Below are 21,378 nucleotides of genomic sequence, written 5' to 3'. Positions count from 1 at the left end.
ACTTTATGTTATTTGAATTTTCAAAATAAGTCTAAAATAAAGTTCATCTATACTAACACATACACTGCTTCTTTCCCACTTCAGAAACTGTCGTATGCTTTCCCCCACAAATTAGTAGTGTCTCAGGGCTGACAAAATATTGAGTATTTTGACAGATTTTTTTTAATATATATTCATTAAGAAAGGATCCTTTTCTCTTAGTTTGCTGAGAGTTCTAATTCTTACATGGTAATATTAAATTTTATTAAATGGCATTCTCTGTATTAATTATAACCTTTTCCCTTTGACTCATCACTGTGATGATAGATATTACTAGTCCTTTTATAGTGAATCATACCTGCATTTCTCAAATAAGCCCTACCTGATTGAGGTATTTTATTTTAAATTACTATTAGTTGTACATGCTAAACTTTTATTAAGGAATTACTTCAGTTATCTTCTGCAGCATGACAAACCACCCAAAGTCAGTGGCTAAACAACAGTTTATTACTGTTTTTCTTGGTTTTGTATGTTGGCCAGACTTAGCTAGAGAATCTTTGCTCGAGGACTTATGTGGGTGCTATTACATGTTGGCTGGAACTGTGATCATTTGAAAGCCTCACCTCTTGGCATCCAAGATGGTTCCCTTCTGGCAGTCAGTGTTGACTGTTGGTTGGGAGATCACCTGGGATTGTTGACCAGGAATGTTACCTCTCGATGCACATGTGATAGCTGGGCTCACAGTATGCTAAGGACAAGCATTTCAAGAATGAAATGGAGGAAGCTGCAAGACTTCTCATGACTGGGCCTTGACGTTTCAAGAAGTCATTTTCATTGTATTCTATTAGTAAACTAAATTATTAAGTCCAGCTCAGATTCAAGGGGAAGAGGATTATATTCTGTCTCTTGCTGTTCAGAGCTACCCATGCACGGGTTGTTGCTTGGGGCAGTAATCTTTGGAGACAGTCCTTTGGCCCCCAAAATTTACATCCATCTTGCATGTTCTCACTTCCTCTCAAGACCCCAGAGTGTGGATCCCTGGGTGGCGCAGCGGTTTGACACCTGCCTTTGGCCCAGGGCGCGATCCTGGAGACCCGGGATCGAATCCCACGTCGGGCTCCCGGTACATGGAGCCTGCTTCTCCCTCTGCCTGTGTCTCTGCCTCTCTCTCTCTCTCTCTCTCTCTCTCTCTCTCTCTCTCTCTGTGACTATCATAAATAAATAAAATAAAATAAAAAGAATTAAAAAAAAAAAAGACCCCAGAGTGTCACCTCCTCACCTCCTTATGGCATCAAGTTTGACACCTCCCTCTGGTCATCTAAATCAGGTGTACTATGGATGAAGCTTCAGTGTGGTTCTTCAAATATAGCTCTTCTCCATGTGAGGACCAGTGCGCTAATGGGGCAAGTTTTGTACCCCTCCACCCAGTAATGAATATACAATGGTGAATAGTGGTAGGATAATTATGGTAGATCCTTCATTAAAAAGGGAGAGGAATGCAAGTTGCTTAACAGTCTCTGGTACATAGCAATTATGAAGTCCATCGGGACACCCGTTACCTGTTCCTTGAGTAGTGGCCCCATCTCATCCCTGTGAGTTGGTCTCTGTGGCTCTTTGTCCACACCCTGAGCTGTCCTTCTGTCCTTCCTTTTATATAAGAAATAGCCAGATTTTACAGTTGAACAGCTTTCTTAGTCCTTTACATACCAGTGGATAATTGGGGACAGAAAGATCTCTTCATCTGAACTTTCTCCCTTCCCCTCCAGTCTTGTACAACTCTCTTAAAGACAGGTGTGGGTGTCCTATGTCTCTATAAATCTCCTGCATTAGACAGACAGAAGCCACTCCCATAGACCTCTCCTAATCTCCTTTTACTGTGGCCTGAAAGTGCTGTGTGATAGCATCCTTCAGGTTCTTGAAAACGTTCTCGTCTAGCAGAGAGTCTAAGAGACATAACCTTAAGATTCTGGGAAGCTGTTGTTTTTTCTGAGAGGTTCTCTGAAGATGTGCCCTTACATCTTCCTGAGGTATCATTAAAGAGTCCTCTTGACTTCATCTTTACTGTGATTATTGTAAGAGTGTTTTGTGACTGGAAAGACTGTCCTGAGCCCTCTTTTTTTTTCTAAATTTTGCTGAAAACCTGAATAGCTCTCCTTTTTAGCTCATTTCTCTATATCCATACCTTGTCGTATGCATCTGAAAGGAACCAGTGAGTACCAGTGTTACCCAAGTTCCGTAGCTTCCAGTGACAGTTTCCTTACTGCCCTTCAGATCCTCACTAGCAATCTCCTTAAGGCCTTTACATGTCCCACCTGCACCCAGTCCTAAAGCCAGGGCTATGTGTTCCAGATTTTTTTAATCATGGTAGTGCCTCATTTTCACTTACCAATTTCTGTTCTGATCCTATCACCCCACTAAACTATGGTGGCCTAAAACAAATAGGTATGTTATTTTACTAATGACTTTGTGGGACAGAAATTCAGGAAAGGTTCGACTGGATAGATCATCTCTTTTTGATATGGCATCAGCTGCTTCACCCACGTATCTTACTATCTGGTGTCTGTCTCTCCTAGACAGTGTCTCATCCTCCAGAGCCTCTGCATGTGATGGTTTCAGGATAGTCGCACTTCTTTTCAGGGTCTCAGGAGAGTCACAACTTCCACAAAGCAAGAAGTAGAAATCACCAGGCTAATTATGGGCCATGCCTGGAACTAGCAAAGTGTTATTTCTGCCATAATCTGCTGGTCAGAGGAGCTGAAAGGCCAACCCAGACTCTAAGTGGATAGAGAAATAGACTCTTATTCATAACGGGGCGGGGGGGGGGGGGGGGGGCGGAGCAGAAGGTCAGGTTGTCGAAGAGCATATGAAATGGGAGATGTTATGATCATCTTTAGGAAACACCATCAGCCACATGATTTTTAGAAATTATTTTGATTTGTCACTCCTGTGTGTGTGAGTATGTATGTATGCTATTTTGTCAAATATGGTTATCAAGAGTATATATGTTTTGTAAAACATTTGAATTAGGAAGCTATCACCCTCTGCCCCCTCCTAGGACTAATTCAAGTAAATGAAAATTACCTATTTGTTTAAAGTTTAAAAGATTTCTTTTTTTATTTTTAATTAATTTATTTGAGAGAGAGAGAGAGAGAATGTTGGCATGTAAGTCGGGAAGGGCAGGGAGAGGGAGAGAGAGAATCTTTAAGCATACACCCCCCTGAGTGGGAGCCTGATACAGGGCTCGATCCCAGGACCCTGAGATCCTGACCTGAGCCGAAATCAGGAGTCCAATGCTCAACCGGCTGAGCCACCTAGGTGCCCCAAGTTTAAAAGATTTCTTTCATAAAACTGCCTGAATTGCCTATACCAGGAAACTTAAAATTTTAACAGTGTTTAGAAAGTCCTTCCCCAATTTGAGAACATTTGAATATTTATCCACATTTCCTATGTGTTCTGGTTTTTCTGTTGTACAGTAATTCTTTAGTTTCTCTAGAATTATATTGACTAGATAATAATCCCTCCCTGCTCATTTGCATCGCAGCCTTTATCATGTTCTAGAATTTCTGTTATTTTCATATTGATACATAAATTCTTTTCCATACTATGTGTTTAATTATTGTAGCTCTGTCCCAAGCACCTTGAGAATGTGGAAATAAATGTTCACTAAATGTTCATACCTATAAAATGTGAGTAAATGCCATCTGATCCACACTAAGGATGTATGATTTTAGACTGTTGAGAGCAAGTTTTTAAAATCCTATTAAGAATTTGTTTAATGTATAATTTAGCCAAAAATCTTTGGGCTAAATTGTGTTTTCTAAAAAGGAAGAGAAATAAATAGAAGAAATACCAATACTCACAGTTTTATACTTGTGAACATGACTTTCAAATATATAGTTTGATTCCTGGAGGTCTTTCAGAAGGAAAAAATTAATAAAAGCAGTAATTAGATGCATTTACCATTGAAGATGGTACAAAATTTACAAAAGTAGACTTAAGTAGATACTAGTTAAGAGTTGTTACAGTTTATTAAAGAAAGCTATTTGTGGAATAGATCTAGAAATATTTAAGTTTTGAACCATTTAAATTTTGAATCATATGGTTAATAAATTGCTTTGAAATGTATTATTTAACAAAATGAATCTTTTATTTTCACTAATCTAGTTTGTTTTTGTTTTCCAGATATTGTTTTGTGTTTGCTTTGGGATACCTCACAGTGTGCCAAATTACTAGAGTCTATATCTTTGATTATGGACAATATTCTGCTGATTTTTCAGGGTAAGATGAACACTTTGACTCAGTAGCCTGTTTTATCTATTCTAACATGTTGGTGAGAAGACAACATACAGTTGCATTAAGTAGTTCAAATGAAAAGTGACTGACAAACATTTTGGTTGGAAATTCCTTTATGAATTTAGATATTTTCTTTTTTAAAAAAATTATTTAAGAGAGAGCATGTGCACATGCACCACGCAGGTGAGCGTAAATTGGGGGAAGGGCAGAGGGATAGAGAGAGAAAGAGAGAGAGAGAGAGAAAATCTCCAGCAGAACCCTGAAATCATGACTCAAGCCGAAATCAAGAATTGGATGCTTAACTGATGGAGCCAACCCAGGTGCCCCAAATTTAGACATTTTCTTATGAAGTGGTCTTTTATGGTTCTGTGTAAGTCACAAAAATAACCTGTCTTTTTAAGTTGACTTATATACAGTTTCCAATATGTAGCAATTAAATTTGTTGTATGGGATTCTGATACTGGAAGCATTCTCTAACTTTATGGAAATTTCTGCCATCAGTTTTAACTATTGAAAGCCAGCCCCCTGGAGTTTGTGTCTTTGACTCTGTTTCTTTCTTCTCCTGAGAGTCTTCTGTACAGTCATTTACCAGCTTCTGTATAAGATCTGATCACTTCTTCTTGCTACTTTTTTTTTAATATTTTATTTATTTATTCATGAGAGACACACACAGAGAGAGAGAGAGAGAGAGAGAGAGAGAGAGAGGCAGAGACACAGGCAGAGGGAGAAGCAGGCTCCATGCAGGGACCCTGATGTGGGACTCAATCCTGGGTCTCCAGGATCATGCCCTGGGCCGAAGGCAGACGCTCAACTGCTGAGCCACCCTGGCACCCCTTCTTCTTGCTTCTTAACACCCCCTGAGACTTTTTTTTGGACCAGATGTCCTTGGCCTAGCTTTGTCTTCTGAATATCCTAGAGAAGACACTTGAGCATGTATTTTACTTGTTGTGCATTTCACTTTTATGGAATGTTCTACATTCTTATGTCTAGTATTCAACTGAGTCATGGAAATAACTTCTGCCTTTTTAAAGTTCTTTCAAAGGGAAGGTAGTCCCTCCATGGTACTCTATGTCCTGTAACAAAACTGATTAAATGTCTGCTCCAAGATAAATGTAGTCCAAGTCCCTAAGAGCTAACGTGCTCACCATCTTTATAAAGGGACCTCGGCTAAGGATGAACAAAGTGGAAAAAAATAAAGTATATCATGGCACGTATGGAAAAAAAAAGTTACTCAACATTAGAAATGGACCAAAGTTTTATAAGCTTAGAGAAAAATTACTGCTATGGAACAAGAGAATTTTAGAAGATGAAATTTCTTTTCTCCTTAATGGGATTCAAGTAGATTTTACTTTTAAAAACTGATTTATTATTATTAAAGATTGTATTTATTTGAGAAAGAAAGAGTGCAAGCAGGGCAAGCAGCAGGCAGAGGGAAAGGGAGAAGCAGACTCTGCATTGAGCAGAGAACCCCATGTGGGACTTGATCCCAGGACCCCGGGATCATGACCTGAGCCAGAAGCAGATGCTTCACTGACTGTGCCACCCAGGAGCCCTTAAAAACTGATTTAAAAAATAGACTTAAATGAAAGGAGGTTCATACAAAAGAACAAACACAACCAAACCGAAATGAACTGATTAATACACTAAAAAAAACTCCTTAAATTAATGATATATTGGGTAGAATAGAGAAATGTACCTGGAATTCAGAAAAGGAGACTAGATGCTGGCAATCTGGCTTATAAATAATAGATATTCTTGCAGAAAAAGAGCTAATGGACAGAATCAGTGAATATATTGGGCCATTAAAAATCTTTGGAATTTGAAGATGTAAGCCAGGTCACAGGTTGTCATTAGGGTATAATGAAAGTAGGAACAGGTTGTGAATGTTTACAAGAGTTAAGGCCACTTAGTTTAATCTTCCTGGGTGCAGTTACCCTACTGGTCTTGTTCATTGGGGGGTATCCTTAGTGCTTAGCACATAGTGGTGTTAAATAGACACTGAATCAATAATAATACTACTTAGTAAAGAAGAAAGTAGAAAATACAGCAAGAAGAATGAGGGGAAATAACAATCACAGTGCAGAAAAACCTGAGCCATGTGGGTGAAGCTGTGCTATCTAAGAGATAAATTCATAGCTTTAGTGCTTGCATTATAATGAATTTAGAAATGAATTAAGCAGGGATCTCTGGGTGGCGCAGCGGTTTGGTGCCTGCCTTTGGCCCAGGGCGCGATCCTGGAGACCCGGGATCGAATCCCACATCGGGCTCCCGGTGCATGGAGCCTGCTTCTCCCTCTGCCTGTGTCTCTGCCTCTCTCTCTCTCTCTCTCTGTGACTATCATAAATAAGTAAATTGAAAAAAAAAAAATGAATTAAGCATTTAGTATGAAATTGAAACAAAAAGAATACTGTTGACTAATTCAGTCTATGCATATTGATAACAGAAATGTTAACATTAGCAGCTGGAAGTTAACACTGTAAACCATGAATTTGCAAATTGCCTTCTTGAGTTCTCAGATACACTAGCCAAGTAACCGGTAGGGGCTAACCAGGTGAGGCTCTACCCTCTGACCACAACTGCTCTGTGTCTCTAGCTTATATTTTGGGATTCCACATAATACTTCATTTAACAAATACTGTGCTGCTTATATTTTTAAATTGTCAGATTTCAAAAGTAATTAACATAGCTAAATTGAGCTCACGAATGTGGTTGGCATGAGTAGAGATTTGCATAACACGGTGTTTCCTGGGTCCTCCAACCCCCCCGTCCCTTTGGTTTGATCTTAGTAGTTAACTTTCTTATTTCTGGTACCTGATATTCTAAACTCTTGTTTACTACTAGTCTCTAGCTGGGGAGAAGCTAACTGCTGTTAGAACAACAGCACAACTTCAGTGGCTCAGCATAATACATGCTTATTTCTCAGTCCACTGAGGAGGGAGCCTTTGCTTCACACAGTCATTTAGGGAAGCTTCTTTCTTAGGGCTTCACCTCATTCAGCATCTCAGGAATCCTCTTGGTGAACAGTGAACGGAGGCCCTGTTGATGAGCAAACGGAGAGTGCATGCCTCCTCACCACTGCTGCTTACTTCCTATTGGAAAGGACTCTGTACGTGGCCCACAAATTAGGGGGTAGTTTTGCAGTAAGAACAACAGGCATGTTTAAAAATAACTTTATATGACATGGCTTTAAGTATTTTGCTGAGACTTAAAATGTCATTTAAATATTTAAGTATAATTTAAAATGTTTATGTGGAAGAAAAACAATATAGCATGTTAAAGATGGACAACCTGATATAAAACTCCCAGTTTAATGTATAATTTTTATCCATTAGGAGGAAGCATTTGACCATCACCAGTAAACTGATAAAGATTAGGCAAAGACAAATTAGCTGAAGGAGGCCATCTGACCAAACTAAGTTGAAGGATTTTTTTTTTTTAATTGGACACAGGACAGAAAAGAAGCCACCTAGAGGCAGACTCTTCCCCTAATGAAATATTTAGGTGTTTAGAAGTCCTGAATGTATTTAACACGTGAGCATAAAAGATGCTAACTTGATCCTAATTAGGGTAAATATCCAAAATGCATGATGTCTGTAGAAGGTAGAATTGAATACAGTGAACCATCCTTTATCCTTAGCGCTCCTGCGGCCCTGAAACTGGCAGTACCGAAAGCAAAGCCAGGCTCTTGCTGAGGAATCACATGGGGGCTCTTTTGTACAGGGCAATCTTACTTGCATGATATATGGGAAACTAATTGTGTGTGCATGTGTGCGTGTGTAGTTAGGCATGAGTTCAAGATGTATTTAAAATGTCAATCAGATAAAAGGGACTTGCTTTTTTTTTAAATTTATTTGAGAGACAGCGCAAGTGATGAGGAGGGGCAGAGGGAAAAGCAGACTCCCCACTGAGCAGGGACCCCCCAATGCAGGACTCGATCCTAGGACCCCGAGATCATGACCTGAGCTAAAGACAGGCGCATAACAGACTGAGCCCCCCAGGTGCCCCTAAGGGACTCATATCTTAGAAGTTTCTTTTCACAGAAAGGTTGAGAAGCTACTGAAGTCTTGACTTTTGTGCTAGCCTCAGAAAATAGGTACAGGAAGAGTATACAATAATTAATTAGCTGCCTTTTATATCAGCAATAACCAGTTAGCAAATATAATAGTTAAAGGATCCTAGTTTCACAAGCAGTTAAAACTCTGATATGTCTAGGAATACATGTAAAAAGAAATGCACAGGACCTCTGTAGAAGACAATAAAACTTTACTGTAGGATATGAAAGGACACTAACTGGAGAAACATCTTGTTATTCAGTATTATAAAGATAATAATTCCTTTCAGGTTAATCTGTAGGTGTCATGCAGTTCTAGGTGGGGTGTTGAGGGACATTAGATGAACTGAAAAGTTTCTCTAGAAGTTTGAGCGTGTGCAAGTAGCAATTTCAGTACAAAACACTACTGTTTGTCAAGTAGCAGTCCCTTAAATATTACAGGACTAACAGGAATCGTAAAACCAGGGCAGAGAAACAACCCCATGGGATCTGAGAAATAAAGGTACAGAAAAGAAATGGTGGGATTATAGATCCAGTGGGGAAAGCTCTTCTTGATTATTCAGTAAATGGTATTGAGACGGAAGAATGAAAGGTAAATCCTTGCCTTCTTTGTAGATAAGTAACGTGTAGATGGAAGTGAGAACAGATTTTTTTTGGCAGGAAGGTGATGAGTTCTGATGTCGATTTTTATGGTGCTAAAGGGATAGCTTAATGCATCCACCAAACGAGATGTACATGACATAATTTTCCATTCGGATTAAGGATGTGTTTTAGAGCTAACCACGTAGTATCAGATGCTCAGCAAACATTTTGTTACTGCTTACTCCTGTGTGTTCATTCAGCTAGGATTTATGGAGCACATGCTGTACATTTTGTTAGGTGTGAAGTACTTTTGTAGGTGACAGTCCTGTCCAGCATAAGGGACAGACCATTTGGTCTAAAAGCTATAGGTGTGATTGTTAGATGCACCTCTTTTATTTATTTATTTTTTAATTTTTTCAGACAGGGAGTGGGGTACAGAGGCAGAAGGAGAGAAAGAATCTTAAGCAGGTTCCACACACAGCAGGGAATTGGATGCAGGACTCAATCTCATGACCCTGAGATCATGCATGACCTGAGCCAAAATCAAGAGTGGGACACTCAATGCAGTGAGCTAGCTAGGTGTCCTGTGTGTGCTCCTTCGGGAAAGCCTTATTCAAGCTGAGAGTCAGTTGTAGATGTGTCTCTGTGCTCCGTGCTGAGTTCTAGAAGACCCCCGCTCTCATCACCTCCTGTCACACGGCGCCCACTTACTGTGTTGTAAGTGGGGTAGATGTAAATTATTCAATTGCTCAACCTTAATGTTCCGTTGATCCTGTTTCATCCTGGGGGAGTGTCTCCCACACCTTGACCTACATTTGGTGGGAGGAATCCTTCTGTCCAGCTGCTACTAACCTAGGTCGAGTTACCAAGAGCAAGCAGGCCACTAGACGGCTTGATTTGTCCGGCCTCTGCCCTCCCGGATCCTTCTCCACTGTTCTGTCCGCTTGCAAGGCAGTGTGCTGTAACTATGTATTGGAAGTCTGCGGGTTCCTGAGGCTCTGAGCCCCCACGGGGTGTGCCCAGCCTGCCCCTCAGCCCCGTCCCCGCTGTCCTCCTCACCATCTCTGGACTGTTCTCCCTGCTTGGGGCGCCGCCCTTGCAGTCCAGCTGTCCACACACACCCAGCGCCCCTTGGCCCACAGGCCCAGGGGATATGAAGTGACTTGGACCCCAGGTTTTGCCCTCGTTTTAAAGCTCTTTCTCATCTCTGCACACATTCCTTCAGATGGCTCATCTGGCTCATAACACTTTTATATAGTTATTCACATACCTGTTTATCTCCCGTTTTAGTGAGAAAGCCTCTCCGGAGACCACACTTTACAGCTAATTATCATGTCCCTTCAGTGCCTGATGCCTGGTAGCAGTTCCAGTATTTATTAAAGGAAGGTTTTGTTAGACATTTGCTGTGTCTCAGATACCGTTCCAGGTATTTTTCATGTGGCTACTTTATTTAATCTACACAATGGCATCATTATTTTGATATTTTTTAAAAATTTTTTATTGGAGTTCAGTTTGCCAACATATAGTATAATACCCAGTGCTCATCCTGTCAGGTGCCCCCCTCAGTGCCCGTCACCCAGTCACCCCATCCCCCCGCTCTACTTTGATATTTTAGATAATTTTTTTTGGGGGGGGACTTAACTAGCTCCCCAGTCTTCCATAAGCAATCACCGGTGGGGGCAGGGTGTAGGCAGTTTTCAGACTCAGGTGACCAGCTGCCAGTTCACCACCCATACCTCCACCCAGAGCTCCAGGAGGCACCTCTGTCCTTCTAGGTGGTTGCTCTGGTCAAAAACCTTGGCGGCGTTGGATCTCAAACCCTGCATCAAACCCCTTGTCAGGTCGCCAGCAGATCCTGTCATCTCTACCTTCAGATGACAGCTGGGCACCACGTCAGACCCCACGTGCTGTCACCCTGGTCTGAGCCTCCATCCTCTCCTGCCCACTTATCCCACTGTGGCTTCTCAGTCTTTTTCAGCCCAGAGCCAGAAAACGTCCATTTAAAACCAGGTTACTACGTGCCGAGAGCCGTCCAGTCCGTGTGTCACTCGAGAGCCAGGCCTCACTCGCCCCTGCAGAACCCGCCTGGGTCTGACCGCTGCCCCGCCTGCCTCAGGCATCTGCCCTGTCCGCCCTCTGCACCAGCTCCAGGCCTGTCAGCATCCTCCTGTCTCCCCACATACCAGTCACAGTTCTGCCTGAGGGCTGTTGAACTGCTTCTCTCCCTTCCTGAACCTTCTTACCTCCACAGGCTGCTCTCTGCCTTGTTCTCGCTTGAAATGTCACCTTCAGGCGAGGCTGGTTATATGTCACCACGTGCTGGCACTCCCTCTTCCCCTGCCCTGCTTTGTTCCTGGGCTCAGCCCTGGGCAGCATCTGGCATACGATGCATTTGCCTGTTTATTCCTTTATTATCTCTCTCCGTCCGGTACATTGTGAGGGCCATGGCAGCGGGAACTTCATCTTGTGCATGGTTGTGTCTCTAGCATCTGGTTTATTTTGCTTGTTGAACACCTGTTTCTGAATGAGAGAGTAAGGTGAATGAATGGACGTGGCTCGGAAACCCATGCCCTTTTCCATCACGTCTCCCTCTGTGGTCTTTGGCATTCTGTGTGTGGGGCTCTCTGTTGTCAGGTGACTTGTACCCTGGTGGCAAACTGACCTTTGACCTGGCAGGTGTGTTGCTTTATCTCATTTGTATGCAGATGTCTTTAGAGATAGCGTCTCCTAGAGATGGACAGTTAAGAAAGTGACTATTCTTTTTAGCATTCATTTTCTAATAATGTTTAACTACTGTTGAATTCTGTGTGATAGAACTAAATCCCATTCTCATTATTTGTAGAGACCAAAAAAATGCATATAAAAGATTTTTAACTCCTGCATCTGTTTTTTTTTTTTAAGTTTCAGGAAGTGTAAAACTTTTAGTTCTTTACATCAGATAAGGCTTTTTAAAAAATATTACCTGCTACTCTTTCATCAGTTGCGGTGTTTATTTTGAACAGTTAGATTCCATATTTTCCCACATTCCTCGCAGAGTGCCAGCAGGAGTAAATATGCGTCCTTACACTTGAATACAGAGATGTCTTCATGTAGAAGGTATGGTGGCTCTGTCCACAGCCCTGAGCTCACTCGCTGGAGGCCACCCACCTCCTCTCCCTCCTCCATCCCTCAGATTCCACCCTGGGGGAAAAGCCAGTCTTTCTGATTTGCATCAAGTGATCTCAGACTTTCAGGACCCAGGAAGTGACTAGCTATGGAGGCTCCACTAGATGCAAAGTCAGCAGGTAGTTAAAATATAGTTAAAAGCTACAAGTGAAATAATGTATGAGTCACCAAAACAAGTATTTATGAACAAAGTGCACTGCTAAGAAGATACACTGCTGGTAATCTGAGCACATTGGAGTTGTTTGCATTTAAAAGAAGATGCACTGCCAGTAATGTGTTTGCATTTAGACATGTTTTCTCTGCATCCTGGTTCAGCTGTAGTGAGGTGAGGGTGGTTCTCCTTCCCCATCACTCTGTTTTGTTTCCTGGTCACACACACACACACACACACACACACACACACACGCCTGTGTTGGACTCATCTCTCCGTTTTCCCCTCTGGTTTACTTTTCTGAGCTCCCATTAATCTGTCCGTGCTTTACTGAACCTCTTACTTCAGTACTATCTTACTTTCATCTGTAACTTACTCCTTCAGGGTCTCTCTGTAGTAATTCTGCCTTCTAGTGTTTTACTCTCACATTTGCCACTCCCTGAACCCACCCCATGACAGGTTGGACCAGAGGCAGTGGAACTACCACCTATTTAAAACCCAAGGGAATATTCAGGGCTAATGACCACTGGTAAAGCAAACAAAAAGATGTTGAGATGTTTTGCAAACCAGTTGGTTCTTTGAGCCATGTATATGCCAAGTATCAAAGGTGCAGAGATAACTAAGGCAGAGTTCTGGTGTTCAGTGGCCCATGACTTTTGTGGTGACAGGAAAGTAAACAAAAAATTAAAAAACAGTATGATGAATGCTTTCAAGCACAGATGAGAAGGGGCAGGTGGGAGGGAGCCTGATTAACTTGTAGAAGGAGTAGGGGATCTTGATTGGACACTTAGAGGAGTCTGTTTATTTGGCATTTTAAAAATATTTATTTAGCACGTATCTTGAGCCAGGCCCTGGGAATTCAGAGGTGAAAAAGACTGTTGGTTTCTTACCTCATGGGCTTTCTAGAAAGGAAAGACAGATTTAACAACAACCACTGTAATTTGATTAATGAAGCACCCATGAACCTGAAAATATTTTGAAGGAGGCAAACAAAGGTTAAATGAAGAGCAGGTGTGGGCTTTGTGGCAGAGGGGCCACTAGAGGTGGCGCTGTTCTGTGGGCCCCTAGGACAAAGTAGCTTCTCGGCTGGGACTTGAAGAAGGGGCTGTCTTGGCAAAACAGAAAGAGTGGTCTAAGTAGACAGAGCAACGTTTGGAAAGACTCTGGAGCCTTCACCTCTGCTCCCTGCCTTCCCTCCATCCCTGGCGGGGAGCATGGTTCTCAGATCCAGCACCACAGCCTCGCACGCCCCGTCCTCCCCGCCCAGCTCATTTCCATGAGCTGGCTGCAGCCTGCACACCTGGCAGCCACAGGAGCCCCCACACCTGACACAGGGATGCCCCGACGCCGGAGCCACAAGACGGGCGCACACTCAGAAAGCACACAGCTGCAGGTTTGGGATCATCATATATGTGTGTGTGTCACTGAGTTGATGAACTTCGTTATTTGATCAGTCGTTTTTATTATGTTTTGAGAGGAAATAGGAATTCGAATTTAGAACCGAAGAGTATTTTGTAATTCTTGGGTGGGCTAAACGATGAAGAGAATGAGGCAGGATGAGAAAAGTGATTCTTTGCCCCCAGGGAAGTGGGTGTCATTATTTTTACAAACCTCAGAGGCATAGAAAACATCCTGGAAGCTAACACGGCAGCTGGGTGTTCCTGGCAGCCTGGGGGGGGATAGGTTGCCTGAGGGATCATTTCCCGAGAGTGAGTGGTGGAAAGGTAGGAACTGAGTTGTAAGGGAACCCAAGGGGAATCTCCTCCGTTATGCACTTTGAGTTTGAGAGCAGTTGTCATATGACGGGTACGTGCGTGTGTGTGTGTGTGTGTGTGTGTGTGTGTGTGTGTATGTGAGATCTTGCCTGTCAGGTCAGTAGAATGAGCGGTTCTGGGGCCCAGGTCTGTGCGTCTCATTGCCTTGGATGGTGTTCTTCTTTCTTTAGGAGTTGAAGGATCCTCGCGTTCGGCCAGAGGTGGAGTCCACACCGAGCAGTCTCGAGCTCTGAGTGGTGGGGACAGGTGGAAGAGCACCGGGTCCCCGTGGTGGGGTCTGAGCTTCCTCCTGCCACTCGCTGGCTGTGTGGCTGGCCTGTTCTGAGGGCCTCTCCTTGGCTATGCAGTGGCGGTGGCCATGCGTACCCCGAGAAGATAGAGCTCACACTCTACCTGTAGGCAAAACACCATTTCCTGGTTTTAGGGAAATTCCCAAAATATAAATAAATACCTTGTGATTAATTGTTCTGTGATATGAATGTCTAAGCTAACGTGATAAAGGATAAAGATATATCCTGGTGGCTTTCTTATGTGGATTGATTTATTTTTCCTTTCCAAGTTATCCATTCAATTACAGACTATAAAATATAAAAAGATATTACCATCTTAATTATGACATGATTTAGCACCCTCATTGAAGGGGAGCTTTATTGGGCACTTGGGTGGCTCAGTGGTTGAGCATCTGCCTTTGGCTCAGGGCATGATCCCAGGGTCCTGGAATCGAATGCTGCATCAGGCTCCCCACGAGGAACCTGCTTCTCCCTCTGCCTGTGTCTCTGCCCCTCTCTGTGTGTCTCTCATGAATAAATAAATAAAATCTTAAAAAAAAAATAAAAGGCTTTAGGTGTTGTCCCTAGGGCAGCTCTCACAGGCCCTTAGCCCCTGGTCTCAGACAAGCGGGACAGACATTGTCCTGTTTCTTCCTCGCCCATCCCTCCTGTTTTGTTCTGCATTTCTCACCCAACCTCCTTTAATTTTCTACCTATTCCCCTTTTCCCAACTCACTTTCCACCTGTAAGTCAGCTGAGGCAGAAGGCAGCATGGTATGTTGGAAAGTCAAAATCAGGAAACCAGGGCTACGCCTGATGCCCAGGTAACCCTGTGGCCTGGTGTTCTAATGCGCAGAGTCGGGGCAGCAGCGCTGCTCACACAGGGTCTCTCATGGTTTCTCTCTCTCTGCCTCCTTCCCATCCCTTCCCTTCCTTTCTCCCTTCCTGCTTTTTTCAAAGCAAGGGAGAAGGCCTAGATCTAGCTCCCATGCCTTCCCCAAACACGGCAGCCCCTGGATTATGTCTTTGAAATCCCTTGGAGGTCTTTTTTTATGTTAAAAAAAATGTCAGGATTTTGCAGTTGTATAAGCAGAGTAAACTCTTTTTCATACATCACAAGTATTTTTTAAGTTTCTGCTTTTAAATATTTATTTTTTATTTTGTCACAGCCCAATGATGATAATTACCCAGAAGATCACTAGTTTGGCTTACGAGATTCATGATGGTAAGAATCTAGAAATTAAATTTTCGTCACTGAAAGAAATCCTATTCAAATGTACTTTTGCCTGAGATATGACCCTAACTTTCAGCTCTTGTATTAGAGGAGTTTAGAAAAGGGAATATTTAACTCTGCGTGTGTTTATTTTTCTGCAGTGTTTCATCTTGGTTTCACACTTGATTCAGTGACAAAAACAGAGTAAAAGAATGGGATCCTGTCATATGACCCGCATTAATGGCGATTTAAAATGTAAAGGAAATAGACATTTGATCTAAATCAAGTTGTATTAATCTCTGCTTCATCTCGTGTTACATTTTTATTAATATTTGAGTGTTTTTCCCCGTGTCCCTTACCCCTTATTATATGATACATACAATACATACACACAGCTATATATGTTTTTAGCATAAATATTTGTATATTCCTATTTTATATTTTCAGTGAATGGACACCTTACCATAGGAAATGCTAATGGTGTGGGCTATGAGTCATGAGTTAGGCTCTGGTTTCTTCACAGACTGGAGAAGTATCACCATCAGACCAGTCATTTGTAGTGGTCTAGGGAGCTTCTGGCACAGGGTTTTTAGCGTCACTGTATAGATCACCCATCCTGTACCATCTGTTAAGGAAGACCTACAAATAATTTTTAAGTATATCGTTACTTCTTAGTTCAGTCCTCCTCTGGTCTTTAAATTAACGGGCTTAGGATCTAATAAGAAACCATATCCTCCTCTCTGAGGAGAGAAGGTAAAGAAATGGATGGAGATGGTATAGGAGTACCTTTTTCATTCCTTAGCATCATAGAGAGGTAAGGAAATCATTCCTTGCTTTGTGTTGAGCTTCTAGCCCATAATACTGATATTAGTCACTTAAAAAATATCTAATAATAGAAACACTTTAATACTTTCTTTTGAAAGTCATAGTGTTTACCTAAAATATGTTAGCAATTTAGCAATTTGAAATTTTTAATAATAATTTTCCTCTAGAGAAGAGTGAGATTTGTGCACCGATGTGTGTTATTTTTCTTATACAGACCTAGACATGTTGGGTTACATGGTGGTCATTTGACGTGATCGAACCTATGTTGCAGTGAGAAAGAAAGGAATCTGTTATTCCAAAATTGGGATTAGAGCTTGAATTTCCAATGAGAAAAGGGGAACAAGTGTGAATGGGAGAAAATACCATTCTTTTCTCGGGGGAAACCATAATTGATTACAGTACCTATTTGTATTTTTCAGGGATGTTTCGAAAGGATGAGGAACTGACTTCATCACAGAGAGGTTTAGCTGTAAGGTACGTGCCCCCTTATCGTGTCCTGCCATGGTCCATGCTGTCTCTGCCTAGGACATACTTTACTCTCATGGTTAAGGCAGACTCGTCCCGCTAGAGGTACTGACTTCATGAAAACCAAACCTGCCTCCCTCCACATACCTCCCTGCCACCAAATCTTGCTAGGCTAGGCTATCTACCCCCTCCTAGGGCTCCCGTGGCACTTTGGATAGATCATCCTACAGTATGTTCCTCTTTTGTACCATGAGGATATCAGTACATTTTCTGTCTCTCCTATGATTTTCTGAGTTTCCTGAAGACAAGAAGATCATATAGTTTTCATGTCTGTCATATAGTAATGAGTGATAATCACTGCTTCCATTTATAGACCAATAACTTAATGGCAGGTACTGGGCTAAGATGTGTTAATATAGCACATAGATGCCATGTTTTGAACCAGTAAGATGTCCTCGATATTTGAGGAATTCATTCTGGGTGGGTTTCTACTTCATTTATTATAGTATTCTGTTGACTAATCTGAGGAATAGCTTAATTTCTCAGGAGGGTCTGTCCTAACCTAATATAATTAAGAATCAAATATGTATTTTTACCTAAAGAAAAAATTCCCAGGAAGCCCCTTGTTTTTTGTAAATCTAGAACTAAGAGATGCATGGCTGTCAGAGGAATAAGGTTCAGTTTGTAAGCGTAGAGAGACCCTACCCTGAGTGTTCACTTTTGGTAACGTGTCTTGGGAATCTTCTTACAATTTCTCCATCTTTATGGTTATTCTATTTTGATACTCTCTACAGCCATTGTTTATATACCAGTAAATGTGTACTGGAATACACTTAGGTGATGAGAGATTCCTTTCATCTGGGTTCTCTGATCTTAGGAGACCTTTGCCCAACCACTGTAACCTCTCCCTAATAGACACTCAGCCCCCATTTCGGCCTTTCCCTCCCACACCCCCACCTGGCAAAACCCCAAACCCTATTAAATTCAACTCTCCGCCTACCCAAACAGTGGAAGAAAGCAGAGTGGAAAAACATTCATTGTTGATTGGACTTGTTCTGAGCATGTTCCCACAAATTTGGGATTACGGCCGGAGTGTTGCTAGGAGTTCCACTGCATCTGTCCCCTCGCCCTCCCACCCGTGAGCTGGTGTGTTCTCCTTCCTCAGACTGCCAGCACTCCCTCCCCCGCACTCACTTAGGATGGTAGCAAAGTTTGACTCCTGGAGAAAATAAAGGCAGCTCTACTTCCTTCTGCTCCCACTAAATCTGCTACAAAATACTCCCCTTTCTGCCCCATACCGAGTATTAACTGTCCATAATCCAGTCCAAGGCCAGCTTCTCGCTTCTCACTGACTCCAGCGGCTTCTCTTTGAACTCGGGGATTTTCTCCTTCAGCTATCCCATCCCTCGCATTGTCACTCATCGCTTCTCCCTGTCTTTCCCACTCCCTGGAAGGAGAAACATCTTGACCTCACTTGCCCTTCCAGCTCCCTCCCCATTACTCTGCAGCCTTTAGAGCCAGACTCTGTGAGAGTCTCCCCTTCCTGGTCCCCCATTCCCACCTCAGCCTCCTCACAGTCGGGTTTGTCCTCACCACAGGTCTGACAGCATGTTTCAGGGTGACCCTTAATCTCTGTGGGTGTAACCCTCAGCCTCTCCGCCCCGTCCCACCCAGGGGACCCCTCGGTCCCGGAAGTACCTTCCTCACCTGGGTTCTCTTCCTGCCTCCTGGCTCTTTCCTTCTGTCTTCTTGCCCGAATCCTCCACTCTGAGGTTCACCACTGAGTGTTCGTGGGCTCCACCCGTGGACTTCACCATCCTCTGGGGATCGCGTGCAGCCCGGTGACCTTAAGTAGTGTCCACGTATTTGAGGTTGGAACCGTCCTCCCATGACACCTGTCTCCCGAGCTCCGGCCTCATAGCCAACTGCCATTTCAGCGTCCCTGCGGGGATCTGAGCAGGCATCTCAGTAGAGCACATTCCAAAGAGAACTCGTGATTCCTGTCTCCCCTTCCCTCTCCCCAGCCTACCATCCCCATCTAGTTCCGGGCAGCACCATTTGTCACTTGTGTTTTTAGGGCGAAAACCTAGGCAAACTCACATGTTCTTACTGCAGATCCGCTTCACTGCAGATTCATTCCCTCTCCTGGGAGGCCTGTGTCTCACCTGTCCGTGACATCTGACTGTCTCTGGTCAGACCAGCCTCTCACCACTCCCGCCAAGAGCCCCCCAGCCGGACCCTCTAGCTCTACTTGGTCTACTGGGACAGCCTCGCCCGTTCTTTCCCCCCAGACTGCTCTCCACTCAGCAGCCAGAGTTCTTGGAATGTGTGTTGGATTATATTACTCCCCTCCCGTGAGGGAGGCCCCTCCGCTGTTCCTCAGGTAATTACCTGGGAGTCGACTGACACACTTAGGACCACCTGGCACGAGGCCCGACAGGAGCTGGTAGCTCGTAACTGCGCAGACTTCTCGTCAGAAACCCCACTTCCCTGCCGTCACTCTCTGGCCCTTGGCCTGGCTTTATTTCTCTTCATAACGTGTGTTAACTGTCTGATGTTAGATGTTTCTTTTGCTTGTCCCTCCCTCTACCTTCCTCAGGTAAACTCTGTGAGGATAGAATTTCCCATTTATCATTATATCCTTGTCACCTGGATAGCAGTTCCCTACTGAGGATGCCTGTGTCCCTCAGTGTCTGGAGACATTTTTGGTTGTCACAGTGGAGAAGAGAGGGGGTGGTGCTACTGACATCTAGTGGGTGGAGGCCAGGGTGCCCCTGGACATCCTGCAGCGCCCCCTCCAACGAAGAAGTATTGTCCAGAAAAGTCCATAATGCTGAGATTGAGAAGCTCGAACCCAGCACAATGTGGAGTTGATCCCAAATAAACATGGAACGAAAGGATGGTTCTTTCACTTAATGTCATAAATGAAGTATTGCAGTCATGCTTTGTTCTCATTTTAATAGCGAACATCATAATTATCTACTTAGTACCAAAAATGACTTCTCATTTGATAGGACAGTTGAGCCAGAAATTACCTCAGCAAATTTCATGGTTCAGAGTTATCTCCTGTCCTTCCAATTGTGATACATAGTTTGACTTGGGAGGACTGGGCTGCGCCTTGATAACCTGGCATTGGTTGGGGCCTGAAGTAATTGGTGTTGAGATGGAGCTCTGTCATGGGAGCACAGGAAGTTCTATTGTGGATTTCATTGTAGGGTGCTCACCCCAGTGTTTGAGGCAGAGCATTCTGTTTCAGTATTACAGAAAAAAAAATGCAAGAGAAAATCTGCCAGCAACAATTTTCGCTCCTCAATTTTGAGCCTTCAAGAGAAAATATGTAAGGCTCAAAATGCTTTTAAATGTAGAAGAATAATTCTGGAAAAAAATCTAAAAAAGGAGTTTTAGTGACATAGCTAGTATCAGATGGACAGGAAGCCCTGTTTTCTTTTGTATTGTTTTTTATAAAGATACATATGAAGGGATCTGTGAGCTTCTCTTGGCCACAGAAGAGTGTTTGTGCTTTTTAAGGAAACCGCTTCTCAGAGGAAGGAAGGATCGTAACATCTTCCAGAAGCCTGCTTCCCATCCTCAGGTGTAGTTCTTCTATTTATGATAGTTTAGAATTGTCAGTGGGAAGCAGACTTAGTAAATGAAGCTGCTGGTAGAAAATAAATAAGGGGCTCCTGGGTGACTCAGTTAAGTGTCCAACTCTTGATTTCAGTTCAGGTCATGAGTTCAAGCCCCACAGTAGGCTCCAAGCTAAGCAGGAAGTCTGTTTGAAATTCTGTTTCCCTCAGCCCTTCCCCCTGTTTTCTCACACATACTCTCTCCCTTTCTCTCTCTCTCAAAAAAAAAAAAAAAAAAAAAAAAAAAAAAAGAAAAGAAAAACATAGGCTGATAATTCACCTGTATGATGATGTATATGGTCAACATGGGCTCCTGTGTTGCTAGGTATTTTTTTTTTACCTGATTCCTCGCATTAAGAACTAGAAAGCTCAGTAAACTTTAGATGCCATGTGCCACCTGGATAGACCTCAAAGCAGTTGAGTGAAAAACGTTGCAAGACATCCTTCATTCCTTTTTCTCTTGCACCCACATCTAGTCTACAGGCAAACCACCAGGCTGTCTCGCCAGACTATATGCAGGTGCTGCCTCCCCCACTGCTCCCAGCCACTGTTGCCTCCTCCTGGAGATCCCAGTGGTGCCTGTCTGGCCTTCTGACTTCCACCATTGTCCCGTTCGCACTCAGAGGCTAGAGGGATTCTTTGGAAACATGGTCTTTAAAAAACCCTACTGTTGTTTTTCATTGCATTCAGAGTAAAGTCCCAAGTTCCTACCATGACTTATAAGGCAAGCCCTAGATAATATCACCTCCATTCTCCCTGATTTTCCTCCTGTTTCCCTGGTTCAGCAACACCAGCCTCCCTGCTGCTGGACTGCCCCCCCTTCAGGGATTTTGCACTGACCCCTTGCCTGAAATCCTTATCTCAGATACTCACACAGCTCCCTGTCTCACTGCCTTCCGGTCTCTGCTCAGATGTTGCCTTATAAGAGGTCTTCTTTGACTTGTTAATGTAATAATAATAATAAAAACCCTTTATTTTCATAGT

The 21,378-nt window shown here is 43.1% G+C and overlaps 1 protein-coding gene across 6 annotated transcripts in view; it reads left to right on the top strand.

The window, feature by feature from the left end:
- The window catches only part of MBOAT2 (membrane bound O-acyltransferase domain containing 2), a 126,226-nt gene that overhangs the window by 84,973 nt on the left and 19,875 nt on the right, over positions 1-21,378 (top strand). For all 6 annotated transcript variants that reach the window (XM_038560729.1, XM_038560726.1, XM_038560725.1 and 3 more), the window contains 3 exons: positions 4,162-4,257; positions 15,435-15,490; positions 16,723-16,777. In XM_038560729.1, coding sequence (XP_038416657.1) covers positions 15,439-15,490; positions 16,723-16,777 — 107 coding nt within the window. In that variant the 5' untranslated portion in view covers positions 4,162-4,257; positions 15,435-15,438. The remainder of the gene's footprint in view (positions 1-4,161; positions 4,258-15,434; positions 15,491-16,722; positions 16,778-21,378) is intronic.

The sequence above is a fragment of the Canis lupus genome, chromosome 17, assembly GCF_011100685.1.
Source record: "Canis lupus familiaris isolate Mischka breed German Shepherd chromosome 17, alternate assembly UU_Cfam_GSD_1.0, whole genome shotgun sequence".
In the NCBI taxonomy this organism is placed as follows: Eukaryota; Metazoa; Chordata; class Mammalia; order Carnivora; family Canidae; genus Canis; species Canis lupus.
The sequence above is the reverse complement of the archived record's forward strand: the minus strand, read 5'-3'. Positions and strand labels throughout refer to the sequence as shown.